The sequence below is a fragment of the Mesocricetus auratus genome, unplaced genomic scaffold, assembly GCF_017639785.1.
Source record: "Mesocricetus auratus isolate SY011 unplaced genomic scaffold, BCM_Maur_2.0 Super-Scaffold_100004, whole genome shotgun sequence".
Taxonomy (NCBI): Eukaryota; Metazoa; Chordata; class Mammalia; order Rodentia; family Cricetidae; genus Mesocricetus; species Mesocricetus auratus.
Window position 1 is genome coordinate 37,166,642 of NW_024429189.1, and position 17,985 is coordinate 37,184,626.

At 36.2% G+C, this 17,985-nt stretch overlaps 1 protein-coding gene across 2 annotated transcripts in view; it reads left to right on the forward strand.

The window, feature by feature from the left end:
* The window catches only part of LOC121140175 (POTE ankyrin domain family member A-like), a 31,176-nt gene extending 13,920 nt beyond the window's left edge, over positions 1-17,256 (forward strand). The window contains exons 7-16 of one of the 2 annotated variants that reach the window (XM_040744880.1): positions 264-292; positions 376-451; positions 2,051-2,079; positions 2,176-2,248; positions 3,816-3,886; positions 5,745-5,832; positions 6,895-6,923; positions 7,015-7,081; positions 8,971-9,053; positions 17,059-17,256. In XM_040744880.1, the coding sequence (XP_040600814.1) occupies positions 264-292; positions 376-451; positions 2,051-2,079; positions 2,176-2,248; positions 3,816-3,886; positions 5,745-5,832; positions 6,895-6,923; positions 7,015-7,081; positions 8,971-9,053; positions 17,059-17,217 (704 nt within the window). In that variant the 3' untranslated portion in view covers positions 17,218-17,256. Of the gene's footprint in view, positions 1-263; positions 293-375; positions 452-2,050; positions 2,080-2,175; positions 2,249-3,815; positions 3,887-5,744; positions 5,833-6,894; positions 6,924-7,014; positions 7,082-8,958; positions 9,054-17,058 lie in introns of both variants that reach the window. The other variant, XM_040744879.1, reaches the window with a different exon arrangement.
* The last annotated feature ends 729 nt before the right edge of the window (positions 17,257-17,985 follow it).

The window sequence follows — 17,985 nt, forward strand, 5'->3', positions numbered from 1 at the left end:
GTTGGTAGGATACACAGCAACAAAGGAGAAAGATTTTACATGGGCAGATGTTGAGGCCTTTTCACATTTTCAGTTATATTGTAGGACCACGTGAGATACTAGTGCTTTTTAACACAGTCTCTAAGTGCCTATAGTTTCCTGACGAGTGACCAAAATTAATAAAACACTTGGTTTGAACTACAGACATGAAATTCTGCTCATTTGTGAATGCTCATCCCCCTTGTGGTCTACATGGATTGTTTGTATCTCTTTTTGCTTTGTAGAAATCAAGAGGAAAAATGCTTGCTCAATGGTAATGACCTTTATAATTTTCTTGAATTACTCAGTAGGTACAGTATGAAGCAATTAACACTTAACAATTACCCTGTTTCAAAGCCCTTCCTGCATACCACGGAAGTGAAAGATTCTCTCCAAAGTGAAGGAGTGGAAAAGACAAAACCATCAAAACCAGGTAAAATTTCCAGTTTTATGTTATTTGAAAAAAGTAGGTGAAATGTCAGTGCTTTCAGGATTCCCATTCCCAATGCTACCCATCCACAAGGAGATGGTGTAAGTGGTCACAGCCAAGGAAATGGTCATTTCAGAAGAAGGTCTTCATTGGTACATGTAAGAGATGCTGACAAACTGGACTTAGTTTTTATCCTTTCTTGTTTTAATACTTTGAATTTACCATTTTGGAATCTCCATCCTTCATAGATATTTAAAGAGGTTAGTCATAAGACTTTTTATTTTTAGGTTTCCCCATAGTTTAAAACTGTCTTCAGTATGGAACAAATGAGAACAAAGCCTAAGGACAATTATGTGTGACTGTCACAGCAAGAAGCATAACTTTTTATGATAACCCCCAAAAAAGAATAAAGTAGAAAAGAAAAATAAATGCTGGAGGTGCAGGTGCTGTGATATAGCCTGTGATCCCAAATTGTGGGAAATCAGGCAAAAGATTCCTCAAACCTAAAAGTTGTGGGTTAGTCTTCTTACATAGCAAGAGACCCTCTATTAGAAACAACAACAACGAATCCATTTTAAGTCTACCAGGGTGCCAGGTCTTCTATTTCTGATTCTAGTTACTCACTAGCTAATTTAATGATCTTATCAACTATGTATCTGATCATAGAATATACCACTATATAACTGGTTATATGCATCAAATCAAATCAACCTACTTCCCATTGTCTTGTTTATGATTACATTTTCTTTGTCTCTTTAGTAATTTTTATTGACTTAACATTTCTAACCATTTCATGTGATATATTTTGATGATGTCCACCTCATTATACGTTCAACCTTCCCTGCCTCCTCCTGCTTCTTGTCCTCTTACTTATAGCTTGTCTCAGAGCTAAACCTCCAGTACCCTCAGATAGCCATACATAGCCACCTTTCTCAATAGGAATATTAAGTGTGAGAATCAGAGAAACATTCATACAATGTACATACTGGAAAGAAGACCACATAATGGAATCCAGGGGTCTAGGGCTCAGCTTCAGAGTCCTGGGACAGATTTAGGTACAGATAACATCACATCAGAATTGAGGCAGGCTAAAGAGGTTGTATAACTCAGGAGTCATGGTCAAGGTTTGGCCCAGATGAACATTGTGGCAGTTCCAATTCTGAAGAGAATCCTTATTGGTTGAAGGGGCATGCCACTTCTCAGGAGATGATGCCTTGTTTCCTGAGACAGCCCAGACATCACAGTCAATTGCTGTGCTTCAGCCTGAACAGGAGTCATGTAGGTTAGGCCTCACTTATTTCTAGTCAGATACTATGTGTTTAATATACCTGTGTGTAGAGTTTAGTGGGTGGCCCACAGCACAGAAGACAGATTCCAAAAGAGGAATGCCAAAGTTTGATCCTGGTTTTAATGGCATTGCAAAACAAGTGAAGAAAAATATTTTTTTAGGAAAAGAAATTTCTAAGTGCCTATTGATCATTTAAAACTAAAATGTAGTTTGGAAATATTGAACATTAGAATTTTTCTCTTTACTGTGTCTTCCTGAATGCTGGTTGCCTTTGCTTTGCATTTAAATTGATCATATTTCCTTTTGCTTTTTAGAGAATGCTGAGAAAGAGGCACACTCAATGGTAATAACCTTTAACGACATTATCTTGAACTACTAAGTAGATATTGGGTAAAATATATGATATTTAACTATCATCCTTGTTTCAAAACCCATCTAGCCAACCCCAGAAGTAGAAGACTCTCCTCAAAGTGAAGCAATGAACAAAGCAGGGGGAAGACCATCAAAATTAGGTGAAAACTGCAGTTCTAATTATTAGGAACAAAGTAGGAGAAATTTTAATGTGCATAGGCATCCCCATTCCAAATCCAGTCAACTACACAGAATGGGGACATTTGTCATCTCCAGTGCAGGTGCTGTCATTGACATCCATATTTCAGAAAAATGTATGAGGTGTTGACAAATAAGTTTCAGCTTACATTTTTTCTCCTTTTCTGTTTCAGTGCCTTAAATTTACCAGTTTAGAAACTGTTCCTAATAGGTGCTTACCAAGGTTAATCATGAGGTTTATTAGATTCTCCTAAAATTTAAACCTGCTCGGACTGGGTACAATTGAGGACATAGAAGACGATTATATATAAATGTATCATGGTGAGGTATAGGTATTCATGATAATCTTAAAAACATCAGTCAAAATAGAAATGAAATGTCAGAGATGCAAATGCTGTGACACAACCAGAGTCTCAGATCCTGGAGCCTATGAGTTCTGGACTTGCTTTGGCACATAGCAAGAACATTTCTATCCAAAGATAAATAAATGAAAGCCCATTTTAGTCACATTCTGACACTAGGTCATTTATTAATAATTCAGTTTTCCCAGTTAATTTAGTGGTGTCATGGATAGATATTTGATCATAGAATATAATATTATATTATGAGATATAATATATAAAACCAAATTCATATATCTGTCATAATGAATTATTATATTTAAAATTTCTTCACCTTTACTTTTTCTTATTTGCTTGTTTTTAAGTCAGTTTTGATCATCTCATACATGTATGGAAAATACTGTGATCAAAGCCACCTCCATTAACCTCCCTTTCACTCTGTTCACCTTGGCTTTCTCAAATAATTGCTTTTCTATTATTTTCTTTTTTCCTGAGTGATTCAGAATTATTCTAACTCCATCTTAAATTTAACCTCTATATGGAGCTGCTCCTCCAGTCCCACTCTGGTTTAATCACATGGTTCAATAGAAATAAACACAGAACACTTGCTGGAAAACATTAGATGGAGCCCCTTCAGCATCAACCATAGAAATGTAAATCATACAGTATTGACCATGAGAACGTAACCCACAAAGTGCTTATAACTGGGAGATACACTGTTTGCCCTCTCATCAAACTTGCTAATTGTTCATGTTGATGGCAAGAGTTCTGTTCTTCAGGAATCCAGATTAGTACTTTAAAAAAACCTAAAATTCCCCTATTGTGAAAATTGATGTTTATATTATAAATTTAGGAATACTTCTAGGATCTTTACAGTGTAGTTTCATCTTCATTTTTAACACTACTTTCCATTCACTCCTCTTCCTCTATTGGAGACCCTATCTCAAAATAAATGAAAGAAGAAATGAATGAATGAACGGGAAAAAGATTGCACCACCCAATTCATAAGTAGAAGTGTTAGGTATAGTAATCAATAATTTTATGTGGTAAGGTTGTAAGATGTTATCTATATATGTAATGTTCTATAAATTGCTACAGAAAATGTGACCTTACTAACTCTTACTAATAACTTATTTTCAGCATAGACATATGATATGCATATATCTCAACATGCCTATTTTGTCTCCAGAACCAGGCTTACGAGTGTCCTCAGAGAGAAAGTCAAAAAAGCGTGATCACAAAGAAATGAAAGGACACTTGGTAAAGTTTCAATTTCTCATTCAATATTGTCTGATTTCATTGAAGACTGTTTGTTGCATCCAGTTTTTGTGGGGCTTCAGGCGTATCCAGCAGACTTGCCCGGTTCATAGCTGAGAGGGGGAATGTGGATTGAGAAGTGGCAAGTAAAGATGCTAAGGAAAAGACAGAGACACAGAACAGGAGGACAATCCAGTGAATACTGAATGATCCAGGTTTATTCTTCAACATCCTTAAATACCCCAACCAAAAAGGGGAACATGGTAAAGGTCTTCTTTATCAAGATCCAAGGAAGAAATAGACCCTCTTTAATTCTCTAAATATTTGGTAACCACACCTTAGACTAACTCTCTTGCAATCTGGCCTTGAGGGTTAAGAGTAACCACACCTCAGAGCAAGTGTCTTGTTATTTAGATAAGACATCAGTACCGAGATCAAACATCCTATGGTAACCATGCCTTAGACCTTTGGGTCTTATGACTTTAGCCTTGGAAGAATAAGGCTAGTTTTGAACTCTCTGACCTTAAGCCAAGATGAAGTGAAGCCATTTTTATGGGCCCTGACAACTATTTTAAAGGTTAATTGGAATTTTCTTCAAACTGCCTTGAAGATTTAGTAGATGATTCCATGTTTATTTTCTAAAGTGTTTCAACTAGCTATAAGACATAAACAGGGCAGTGACATGTAGCTACACTTAGTATATGAGCAAGTAGTGTGTTTTCTTATCTGTGATTTCACTCCATGACAGAAAGGCCTTGTAAGAATCAAACCTTATAGAAAAGCAGTTGGAGTTACAAACAACATAGCAGTTTCAGCCATGAGTGTGATTATTCCTAGAATCAAGTTTATGGTTTCATGCTATTGGCCAGTAATGGTTTGATTAAACTTTCAAAACTTTCTTTGGTATCTAGTTGACTTCAGTGTTTTGTAAAAAGAGGGAGTAGGAAATTTAACAGCTTTTTTGTTCAGTCAGTGACTGACTGATCCTTCCGTGATGGACCCTCTGGAGTGAGAGTAGAGTCACTATCTTTTCTCTTTGTCTTAATCTAAATGAAGGAAACCACTAAATATATTAATGCTATGCACTGTTCTAGTTTCCATAAGACTATAATTAGGGCCAAGTGATGTAGATACTTTATATAGAAACATGACACTAACATTCTGTCAGTAAATGGCAGGATTGGCCTCTTAATACATGGACACTCACATGCATAGCACACATTTTTCCATATGCAAACTTGCATGTGAACACAAGCACATAGTAAACGTTTGCAAGCTAAATGAAGCAACATCTGAAATTGTTTATTCTCATTATTATATTCTGTGGGTTCAGTTCTCAAGCTGAGTATCATATTTTAAAATAGAAGCAATTTATGTTGTTTAAAATATCTCAAATAACTAATATTTTATTTATAGAAAGTAAATATTTAGGAATTTGTATTGTAAAAATATTCTTTATGGTCTGAAAACCGTTAGATTTTTTTTGAGCTGAGGACCAAGCCCAGAGCCTTGAGCTTGGTAGGCAAATTCTCTACTTCTGAGCTAAGTCCCCAAGTCCCCAACCCCTGTATTATATATTTTAAAGGAAGTTTCCTTATTGAGGTTTGCATGAGAGTAAATATTAGAATTTTTAAGACTATGCCTACTATCAACTCTCATGCTTGATTAAACACTGAGAAGCCATGAAAGTAAAACAGATTTGACCTGGGGAACATATGCCAGGTTCTTTGGTGAAATATATTCATTCTAGTACACTCTCTTAACTTATGTTTAATTGCTTTCAAAATAATAATTGTGACATATATTTAGAAAATGATTGACAAAAGTTGTGTTAACTCTTTCTTGATGTGAATTTTAACAGAGACTCTTTGAGAGGGTTTTTCGGGATAGTCATTTCTCAGGGACTCGGGAAGAAGAAGGCAAAGACATCACAAAAGGAAGAGTTCTAGGTAAGAAACTTAAATTTAAAAACGTTAATTGAGGGACTGGAGAGATGGCTCAGTCATTGACAATACTTGTTGCTCTTACAGAGGACCCAGTACCCCCATGGTGATCCATCATGTATATGTGCAGGCTAAACATTTATCTATATAAAGTAAAGTAAATAAACCTAAAAACAAAATTTTGAAGTTATTTGTCTGAAATGTTTGTTTCACCATTTGGATGAAGGAAGGAATATTTTATGAACTCTTATTCTGGAGCTGTATTTCTATTCTTATCAATTTGGAAACTTATCACCCTCTGTAACATGTAGTCTTCCCACCAGTCACCTGGGTCCAGCCGCTGTCTCAGTCCCCAAATAACACATAAGACACTATATTAATTATTAATCTGTTAGCCATTTGTTATTGTTTTTCATTGGCTAGCTCTGACTTATTACTAATATGTATTTTTATAGGGACTTATCTTTCTGAGGACACACTCCTGAGGCATACTTCCTTCCTGGGAGATCACATGGCGACCCTTTCCTCTTGACTATATTTCCCAGAATTCTCCTTGACTCCTAGTCTCACATATCTTGCTTCTCTATTGGCCAGAAGTGCTTTATTTACATATTCACAGAAGGCCTTCCCCCATCAACCCTCAAAAATAAATTCTACATTTCAGCCAACAGATAATGAAAACACTGTTCTTCTTAAATTACAGGAGACTTGGATACTCATCTAGTCAACTTTGTCATTTACCTGTTGGGGTCTTTTGTTCCTCTTATTGTAGATCACAACCCTCTCCATCAGCTAAAATGTTCCATCCCTAGATGTACACTTTTCCTACTTTAGTTACATCCCTTGGGTTTATTATCACTATTTTGAAATATTAACTGTATGTTTCATTAAATATGTATTCATTTCATCAGCATATTATATGTTTCTGTGCTGACCAGAGTAAATATAAAATTAAGTAATTATTTTTCAAGTAAAGCATGACTGTCATCCCCATCTTATCTCTTTATGTGCTCAGAGTGGGTGTTGTCACAATTCATAATTTTGTCCATTTTCTCTATTACCTTTTAGCATGGGTTGAAAAAGATGATCTCTCAAAGGTAAAGCACATAACTTTTTCTTGAATTATTAAGGATATACACTGTAAATCATACAACATTTACTAAATATCTTGCTTTGAATCCTATCCAGTCTACAGCTACAGAGAAAAAGTCTGCAGATGAAGTGGAAATCATCAGGTTAAAGCCTTCCAAATCAGGTAAATTTTATACTTCAACAGAATCTGGAAAGAAAAAATATTATAACTATCTACCATTTTCACAATCTTAATTCTATTCCCCAATACTTGTGGTAAAATCTGACATAGCAATTCAGTTTTCACTGCTGTTATCAGTGTTTTAAGGAGAGTCATTTACAAACATAAATAGAAGATTAAAAATATGTAGAGACTGGCTTAAAGGTTTCTAGTTTCGTGTTTCTGGACCAAAAAATGTATGGATTTGGACTTGAAACATAACATGCACATATAAAGATTATTATTAGATTTCTTGGATTTTTCAAAGTTTAAACATGCTTACTAGAGATCAGGGTGTCATGATCCACACCTGGTTTCTCAGCCACTTGGGAGACAGAAGCAGCATATTTCTTGTACCCAGAAGTTCTGTGTTGTGATTGTAAAACAAGATATATTCTATTAAAGAAGAAACACAGAAACAATTTTTCATTTCACATTCAGTCCATTTGTTATCTCTAAGTTGAGTACAACATTCTATACCAGTTTAGTGCTGAAAAATCATTACTTCTGGTATGTAGCAATCATCCGACATGATATTGTACATTTTTGAGTAAGCTACAATTCCAAACATTGTTACTATTTCACCTGTCATGTTTGCTGTATTGCTTTCTTCCTTTTTACATTGGGGAATATGCTTTGAAAATCCCATGAGTTTTCACTTGATATTGCATAGCTTTCTTGTGTCACTCCCAAGACCTTCTATTATTATTATTTTGCTCAGCTTTGTAACAACAAAAAGCACAATGCTTACAACAAGAGCTAAGTGAATTCCCTCAAAATTTACAATGAAGTAGAAATCTTGAGCAACCAAGGACAATTACAAACAGCTGAGTTTCTTTTTACATCTAATTTTTTCTTTCCCCCAAGTAATTACTAGCATTCTATACTTGAGGAACGCAGATTTGTGCATTTCTTTCATTTAACAAAATCCACTCTCTTTTCGGCATTAATAAGGATATACCCTAGATATTTCTGAAAACACTACCTCTGTGTCTGCTTTGCATTATGTTTATCTCTGCTTTGTTGCCTTCTGGGAGTTCATCTTCCTCCATTCATTCATATTCCACTTGCACCTTCTCCACCTCTTTTAGAACATACATGTACAATGCAACATGGAGACGTTAACATACAACTTCTCAGTTACAAGACTTTCATGATGTACCTCTGCACACATCTACCTCTGTAGCTCTTTTCTGTATCATTACTGATGTTTCCATCTTCACCCATAACTGTGTTTTAGACAAGCACTCTGTTGAGTACCCCTCTCCCTCTTCTGCTGTTGCCGTCTTTCATGCTATCATCATTTCCTGCCCTCCCTCTACCTAATGTTGCTCTTTCAATGTCAGACCAGGCATCATCTCAAGGAAAGGTCATCACTGTACATTTCAAGCACACTTTCAAAAGCACCAAGCCATTACCCAGAAGGTGCATAATAATCAATTATTGAGCAAAACAACGAAAGAATACATATTTAGATGACTGAAAAGATTGCCCACTTGAGTCTGAGGGTGAACTGTATAAATACATAAAGAAGTAGTTTATAGCTCAAGGGGAAATGATAAGTTCTACCATCATAGTGCTGTGGTAGCCCTATGCAAAGTGCCACCTGCTTATCTAGGGAGAGGCATAATATAGGGTAAGTTTAGATGTTAGATGGACTCTTAACAGATAACTTGTCAGAAAGCATCATTCATGTCAGATGGTAAAGCTTAAGGTTACCTGAAATTCCTTGGGAAAACAAAAATGCACTTTGTTATCATCGATTTTAAGCTGTTTCAACATATTGACATAGAGACTATTATTTTATGTTATTTTAAAGTTTATGTTTACAAAACATATAGATTTGTCTGTAGAGGTAGTCATAGAAGTGTCGTCGGAAGAAGAACAGAAGGGAGATGATGATGAGGATGACGTCATTGCACATCAGCAACACTTGGTAAGGAAACAATTTCTCCTTTAGTGTTTTGTTCTGTTTATTAGTGTAGCACTAACCAAATGCAATCACCTTCAAGTTATCTTATAGAACCAATAGAAAATTTTATTCTATGTTTGAGTTCTATCTAATTATAAAGTTTAGAATGTTCTTAGAATCAACAGTAACTCATCATTAGATTTTAAGTGTGGCATGTTTTTGTTTATTTTTGGTCTTCCATATATATATCTTCTTTTTGGGGGAGTTTTTGAGATAGGGTTTCTCTGTGTAGCTTTGGAGCCTGTCCTGGCATTGTTGTGTAGATTAGAGTGTTTGAACTCACATAGATCCACCTGCCTCTGCCTCCCAAGTGCTAGGATCAAAGGTATATGTCAGCATCACCCAGCTTAACCTCTTTAAATTATACAAAATAAAATCAAATTGTATCTTATGGATATACAATAACAATTTTGAAAAATGTAGAGTTGATAGCACCTGTCTTAGATTCATGTACAAGGGTGGCCATTCCCAGTGGTTCAGAACTTGTGACTTTACATTACCAATCAGTAACACCTAGGTTAAAGTTTGGATTCTATCTTTCTGTACGTCTAGTTGATTTCAGTATATTTATAGAGGCAGGAATAGGATGATGTTAACCCTACCCCACATTAAGGGAAATAGTTCATAATGCTATCTAGTGTTTTGAGGGGACAGTAGTGTACACCTGGGTTGGTCTTTATTCAAACACTCCATAGGCTATGTGACATTATTATTATATAGAATTTGAATTGAAGTGTAACAATTTTCCTTCTGTGTGGTAGGTTCTTCATATTTTTATTTTTATGTATTCTCCTCTTCTTACTTTCCAGAGACAAGTTACTCACAGCTCAAATGTTACCTTGCAACCAGTAGTTCTTGAGTGCATGGCCTGTCCGTCAATATGACCTGTTATTGACCAGTAGTTCTTGAGTGCATGGCCTGTCCGTCAATATGACCTGTTATTGACCTGTCATTGAGTGCATGGCCTGTCCGTCAATATGACCTGTTATTGACCAGTAGTTCTTGAGTGCATGGTCTGTCCGTCAATATGACCTGTTATTGACCTGTCATTGAGTGCATGGTCTGTCCGTCAATATGACCTGTTATTGACCTGTCATTGAGTGCATGGCCTGTCCGTCAATATGACCTGTTATTGACCTGTGATTGAGTTAGATGCTTCTGGTCAGAAGTTGGGTGTGTGGCTGTCATCCATCAATCATTTCATACAAGATTCATGACAATATGTGTCCTTTCTTTCATGGAAAGAGCACAGTTTTCAGTTCAAACCCACAGACGAAGCTATATCCTAATGGCTGCCTCTGGGGAGTGGGTTAGAAGGTGCTGTGCCAAAGGCACAGATGCCGGGAGTCATGTGACAGGGAAACAGCAGGCTCATTAATTTAGCAACGGGGGTGGGTGAGGGCTTATGCACCTTCCAAAACACCACTCTTATCTGTTGACATTACATGGTTGCCCCTCATTGGATAGGCATGATCAGGACTTCTGACAGCACCAGGCAGATCCCAGGTTGGCTCATCTTTTGGCCTTGTAGTTCTTAACTTCCTGCACACAGGAATAAAATAGTTATAAAATATGAGTTTCTGCACTATTTAGCTTGAGTTAATTTCTATAGATATAAATCATGCAAACAGAAGTGACTTGTTTGTCAAATTATGGTGAAACATAACCTAGAAATGTGTTATATGGAAATACAAATAATTATAAATCTCTTAACATTTTTGTATTTTTGAAAATATTGCATGTTAAGTCGAGTATGATGGCAACATGCCTTTAATCACAGCACTCGGTAGATAAAGGGAAGCAGATCTTTGTGAGTTTGAGACCAGTCTGGTCTGCATAGTAAGTTCCAGGACTGCTAGAGTTATATAATAGTGAGACCATGTCTTAAAAAATAGACAAAAATACTGCATATTAAGGAATTAAATTTTAAAATACATGCCAGTTGGGGTCAGATAATTGTTTAGTGAAGGCTGAGAAGATTTCTCAGAGGGTAAAGTGTTGTACAAGCTTGAGATACTGAGTTCAGGTTCCAAGGCTCAATGGTGTGTAACCTCTGTGCTGGGGGTAAGGTTGGACACGGCAGATTCTTGAAACTTGTTAGTTAGCTGGTCTAACCAAAATAGCAAGCACATAGAATAAGGAGGAAGCTACCTATAGTCAATCTCTGTCCTTCACACACACAGTCACAGGTGAGAACCCACACATACTCATGAGGTTTGGTGACAGATGGATGGAAAATGGGGCATGGGGAAGGAGTGTGATAAAATGATAATGTGTGAAATCCTCAAAGAATAAGTAAGTACATTTTTTAAACTTCAAGGACTCTCTATATTATGAAATACAAAATGTTCTATAATTCTGGACTTTACCAATTTGACTGCCACAGTCTCCTGAGCCACTGGTGTCATAGTGGAACCCATCTGTATTGGTTCCTAACTTAAAACTTCACATAGTTATTTTTATTATTTAAAACAAATTTTAAATTTAAATACATTTTGATCATTTTCCTCAGCTATCCCAAATTTGTACAGATCCTCTCCTCTGTCCTCCCTACCCAACTTTAAATTCCTTCTCAAAAATAAGCAAATACAGCAATGAAATGCTCAAAACCTAGAAAACAAAACATAATATCACCCCCAAAGAAAAGTAAACTAACCAAAGTGTACATGCATGTGCACACACACACACACACACACACACACACACACACACACACACACACACCAACAAATATGGAGTCCATTATTTGTTGGTCAACTACTCCTGAGTATGAGACTGGAATATTTGATATAGCCAATATCATTCATTGTTAAAAACTGATTTCCCCTTCCTATTAGTTAAAAATGACAGTTCAATGTTAACCTTTACCTTAGTAACTAGGTTTTCATTCATTTGTTCATTTTTAAAAATATAATAAAACAAAAACTTAAGACAAACTGAGGGAAAAGAGCCTAGAGGAAGGCACAAGAAATAGAGACCCAGGTGTTCACACACTCAGGAAAACACTAAACTGGAAGCCATAACACAAACACAGAATTTGTATGAGCTATGCTCAGTTGATTGAGAGGGCCTTTAGTTGTTGGTGTCCTCCATCCCCTCTGACTCTTGCATTCTTTTCTCCTCCTCTTCTGCAGGTTTCCCTGAACTCTGAAGGGTGGGATTTGATGGAGACATCCCAGTTAGGGCTAGTGTCCCAAGGTCAAGATCTCTTACTCTCTGTATGTTGTTTGGCTGTGGTTTTCTGTATTTGTTTATCTTCTGCAAAAGGAAGCTTCTCTGATGATGGATGAAAAATACTCTGATCTATTACCCATGGGTATAACAGAATGCCATTAAGAGTCACTAATTATCACAGCATTCTTTTTCTGTTTTTTATTTTTTATTTATTTATTTATTTTAGACCAGTGTTATTTGATTTTGCCTTAGGTTCCGGGACCATCTAGTCTCAGGTTTCTGGTCACTCAGGCAGTGTTGGGCATGGGTTCCATCTTATGGAGTATGCCTTAAGTCAGATCAGTTATCCAATAGTTATTTTTAAAAAGAATCTTCTTGTTGAATGTTTTTAGAATGAAATACTTTCAACAAAATTTAGGATGCATATTTTGTATTACACATCAGATATCAGAAATTATACATTAATATAACTGTATTTTATAGACACAAAACTATTGCTGGAGTTTTATTTCCAACGTGGTCCCACTGCTACTTCAGCCCCCAAAATCACACAGAGACTTATATTAATTACAAAATTGTTTGTCGATTTGTAGGGCTCATTATTAGCTAGCTCTGTCTCAATTATTAACCCATTTCTATTAATCTATGTATGTCCATGTGGTCTTAACTTACTGGAGAATGCCTGGATCTGTTACTCCTTTGGCAGCTACATGGCATCTCTTCCAAGTCTCTCTCTGCTGACCTTTCCCAGAATTCTCCTCTTCTCCTAGTTCTGCCTATCTTCCTGCCTCTATTGTCCAAACAGTGTTTTATTCATCAACCAATAAGAGAAACATATATACAAAAGGACATCTCCATCATCTCTTCTTTCTGTCTAAATAAAAAGAACAGTTTTAACTTTAGCATAGTATATTATATATAACGAAACAGTTATCAAGTAAGAACTATAGTTAACAATATTCAGTCCATTAATATTTGGCAAAATTTAAAGAAAATATTTTATCATCTATCCTATCTTTGTGAATCTAAAGTCTTACATGTAACTCATCTTTTATCATAACTAAGGAAAACCATAAACATAACTGTCTTCAACTCCATCAAAGACCTCAGAAGGATAATGTATAAAATCTAGAATTCACAGAGACATCTCGCTGCCTGGACAGTCATCCAAAGTTCCTCTGCAATGCTGGGCATCCATCTTCAGCCCATAGGTCATAGTGTGTCAGGCTGACTTCACAGTGAAGCAGGAAGTTTTAAACTGTCTACCTGTATTGGCAGTATGTCAGTCACCTTTTTATGCATCCTGCAGAATGTCTGGCAGACTCTTCCATGAAGCAGGAACCCTGCAGGACTGTCCCATCTTGTTTTGAAAGTTCAGCAGTCACTTTCCTGTGGGTCCTGCATGTCTAGTTTATACAACATATAGTCAAGCACTCCAGACAAGAGAAGTTTTTTTTTCCCTAATGGCTGGTCTCTCCATATTGAAAGCAACTGCCCATCTTCCTTTCTGATATAACTGGTATTGTCAGGAGCAGTTGTGTCTCACTGTCGTGAAAAACCCTAAATGATTTTAACTGCCATATTCTGTAGGTCTTTGAGGGGTTTTAAGACTATATATCCATTTTAAATATGTCTCTGTATATCTAGAAAACCTAACTAATGTAAGTTTTGACTATTATAGGTGACTACAATCTGTATTTAATTATATATTACATTTTTAAATGAGCTGTATAAACGTAATATATAAACAAGAGGAGAAATACACATATAACAAAACTGACTTTAAATTTGTATCAATAAACCAAAATTCACACCAATGCAAAGTATTCATTTTTATATCATATTCCCCCTTTTTTTCCTTTAGAAAGAGATTGGCTGTGACCATTAACCATTTATAACAAACCTCATTTAAATGAAAAAAAACAATTATAAACAATATTTGGGAATTTGGGCATAGTTCTTTCTAAAATGCTTCTGGCTGTTTGGGAGCACCATCAATACCATGGGAATCCTGAGAAAACAGAATCCTGTCCAAATCCTGGTTGTAGTAGTCTGATGCTGCATCATAACAGCTGTTTTGGATGTTGGATCACCTGGGACACTGCTACAGGGGGTCTTGTCTAATCAAACCTTATTAGTCTGGAAAGAATTCACAGCTTTTCATTTCTGTGGAAACAAAAACAACCTTTTTTCCAAAGTAACCTGTCCTTAGATTTAAATTTTGAAGTCAAAGCATTTTCAAAATATATAGGTTGGATTAATTCAGCAGCATTTATAATCAAATATCTGTGAGAGGCTGTTGTTCTTTCCTCAGCAACCAAACAATTTAAAGACAACATGATAATATATAATATCCAGACTCTCTTTGTATTTTCCATCTTTACGTGGCTTTTTAAAAATTCTCTATTTCTTTTACTTTCATATTTTTCATTTTTCAAGACAGGGTTTCTCTGTGTATTTTTTCCTGTCCTGGAATTATTCACTCTGTAGACCATGCTGGCCTTGAAATCGCAGAGATCTACCTGTCTCTGCCTTCTGAGTGCTGGGATTAAAGGCGTGGGCCACCACACCCAGCTACTCTATTTCTTTTTTAACCACTTTACCCTTTTTCTTTTCTCTCCCAACCCTACATATATTTTTAAACACACTGTAAACCCTTTAGAGATTTTTCTTCATCTGAATCTGTCTTTACTGTATATCTCTATCATTTTCTGGCCACGGGTCTTTTATCTGCTAAACAGCATTTCTATAATTAAAGTGGATGTTTTAGCTGCTGGCTTTCCAACATGGCAAAGATGTATTTGCCACCAGCACTGGTAGCTGTGTTCACCATCTTGACTCTTAAACTTTTTTTGGTCTATATGAGGAAAAGCTAAATCTGCCATGCAGCATGCTGTGTAGTTTGGAGATGTGGCCACTGCTGCCGCCAGCTGCTCATACACACCATTCAGTTGTTTGGCAGTAGGGCCTCTTAAAAGAGCTGTGCAGTTTTTTTTTTTTTGCTGCTAATTCTGAGTCAGGAAGAGTCTCTTAAAGGAACCACAACCCTCTGTTTGTATCTAGCAAACAGAGCCCACCCAAGAAAATGCTGCTATCAAGAAGCTGTGCTTGCCTCTGTTCTTTTGTTTTTAGAATCACTTTTTAAAGTTTTTGTCAGGTTTTACATGGAAATTCATATGTTGGGCACCATTTTGTTGCTGGAGTTTCTTTTCCCGCCAGGTCCTACTGCTGCTTCAGCCCCAAATAAACACACAGATGCTATATTAATTATAAAATTGTTGGCCAATGACTAGGGCTTTTTATTGGCTAGCTCTGTCTTATTAACCTATAACTACTAATCTATTTTTTAGTAGTATTTTTACATGGCCTTATCTTATTGGAGAATGCCTGGTGTGTCCTATCTTCCAGGTCTCTACATGGCGTGTCCTCCTGGTGCCTCTCTGCCTCTCTCCTCAGTATCCTCCTGATCACCTTGTCTTGCCTATCTTCCTGCCTCTATTGGCTAAACAGTATTTTATTCATCAATCAATAAGAGAAACATATATATAGGAGGACATCCCCATCACAAAACAAAAGGTGACAAACAAAAAATTCTTTTTATTTTACCTCCTCTGTAATTCTCAGAATTTTAGAGTCCTTTGTATACATTAATCATGGCCCAATAGTATATTTTTACACATATTTGCCTTGTAGATAAATACGCTTGCCCTGAATAATGCCATCCAGTCTGTCTCCTAAGGTTAGTACAGACTTGTCTTTAAATCTTCTGAGTGACTCAAGTTTCCTGGCTCTGAAATTAAATGCATTGACCTTATGTTTGCCTGACATTGACTTCCTTCCACTGTACCTTGACTTCTACTTACCCCTTTTCTGAAAGTGCTATCAGGTGAACATCATGTACTGAAGCTGAGGAGATATTCTCCTCACAATTTCCTCATTGATTTCCATCTGGTTACCAGGTTTCATATGGTAGAAAATTGATTATATTGACAGCCTACTTATCATCAACATTATTGTCATCCTCCTCCTACTCATGTGTGTGGGAATTTGAATTTCACTGCGTTTGAACATACACATTCAATTATATGCCTGCGGCTGTCAGAAGACAACTCTGGGAGTCTGTTCTCCCCATTCAACACACATTCTGACTGTTGAATTCAGCCTTGTGAATCAAGCACTTTTATTGGTTGGGTCATCTAGCTGGCCTGTCCCTAACTATTTTGAAATATCTTTTCTTATCCTTTCTCCCCACATTATGGTCTTCTACCCTTATACAGTTGCAAATGAGACTTTTATACAATTGTTTCTTCTGAAATACTTTGGTTCTTATTGTGTGGGTTGCCTGTGCTGTGAGGAGGAATCCTCACCTTCTGTCTAGAATGAGATATTCCTCTTGTGATTTGGCCTTTGTCTTCATGTTTGAGCAATCTATCTCATTACCAGTAAGTATAGTCCACTTTTTGCTCATGATGCCTTGTCTACAAGGCCCTTTGTACTCCCCCTCTCTAATTTCTCTGTCTTTCAAATTATGCTGAAGAATGGATTCTTATATAATCATTGTAAATACATGTTGGTGTTAGAAATAATGAAATAAACTTTTCTCATTTGTTATGTGTCACTGATTCTATTTGAAAACAAATTAATTTCTTTTACTTGCTTTTCATAGGATTGTGTCTATAACTTGACAGACTATAAATATATTTGTCTTAGTGACTGATACAGTGAGTTAGTGATGGTGAGTTTGAATGAAGAATGTAATTTCTGAAGTTGTGTTTTCTTTGTATTTTTGTGACAGAAAGAAGAAACAAAGAAGAAGACAGTAGAGAAAAGAAATCAAGGGAGTCCTTCCAGTAAGCAAATGAATAATGAAAATCCCAGTTACTCTAATGGGAGGAATAGCAACATTTATAAATTTGCAAATGTGCATGAAAAGTGTTTTATGTGCAAATACTAATATAATAAAAAATACAAGTTTGCATACTCTCAAATAAACATTGCTTTCAAATAGCTTTTCTTGGTCAGTTCCTACTATAACAATGTCTTCCTGGAAATGCTTCAAAAACCTGAAGTTTTGTCTTGCTGTTTGATTAAATTATACAAACATCAACATTTAGTGTGTAACATGATAAATAAAAGACTGAGAGGCAAATACTGGGGTTAAAGCTTCAAACTGAAGATCAGAAAAGCAAAGCATCCAGCCACTAGCTCTTACCTCTACCTCAGCTCAGACCAAAGGGGTGATCATCAGACTGTTCCCAACTTCACTGGTCCTTAGATTCACTCAGACTACTATGCTCTCTGAAATGTGGCTAGAGTCTGAATGCCAGCTCTGAGACCCTGTTCCTGCCTTAAATATCTCTCATGAGTCTTGGGATTAAAGGCATGATCTCTGTTACTCTTTTAGACTGCTTCAATCTCATGTAGCCCTGGGTTGCTTTGAACTAACAGAGATCCATCTACCTTTTAATTCTGAGTCCTGAGATTTTATAGCTAATTAGTGTGGTTGGCTTTGCAAACTCATCTCCAGCAGCTTTATTGGACATTAACAATATATCACTACAATCCTCCCTTTTTGTCTAATACAAAAAATATAAGAAAACTAATATAAGAAAAAACTATATACAATAAGTATATACAATATATACAGGCAATAATTACACCAACAATGTCTACTCAATTTGCATTTGACAAATTCAGAGAAAATATCTAGTCTATTTACATT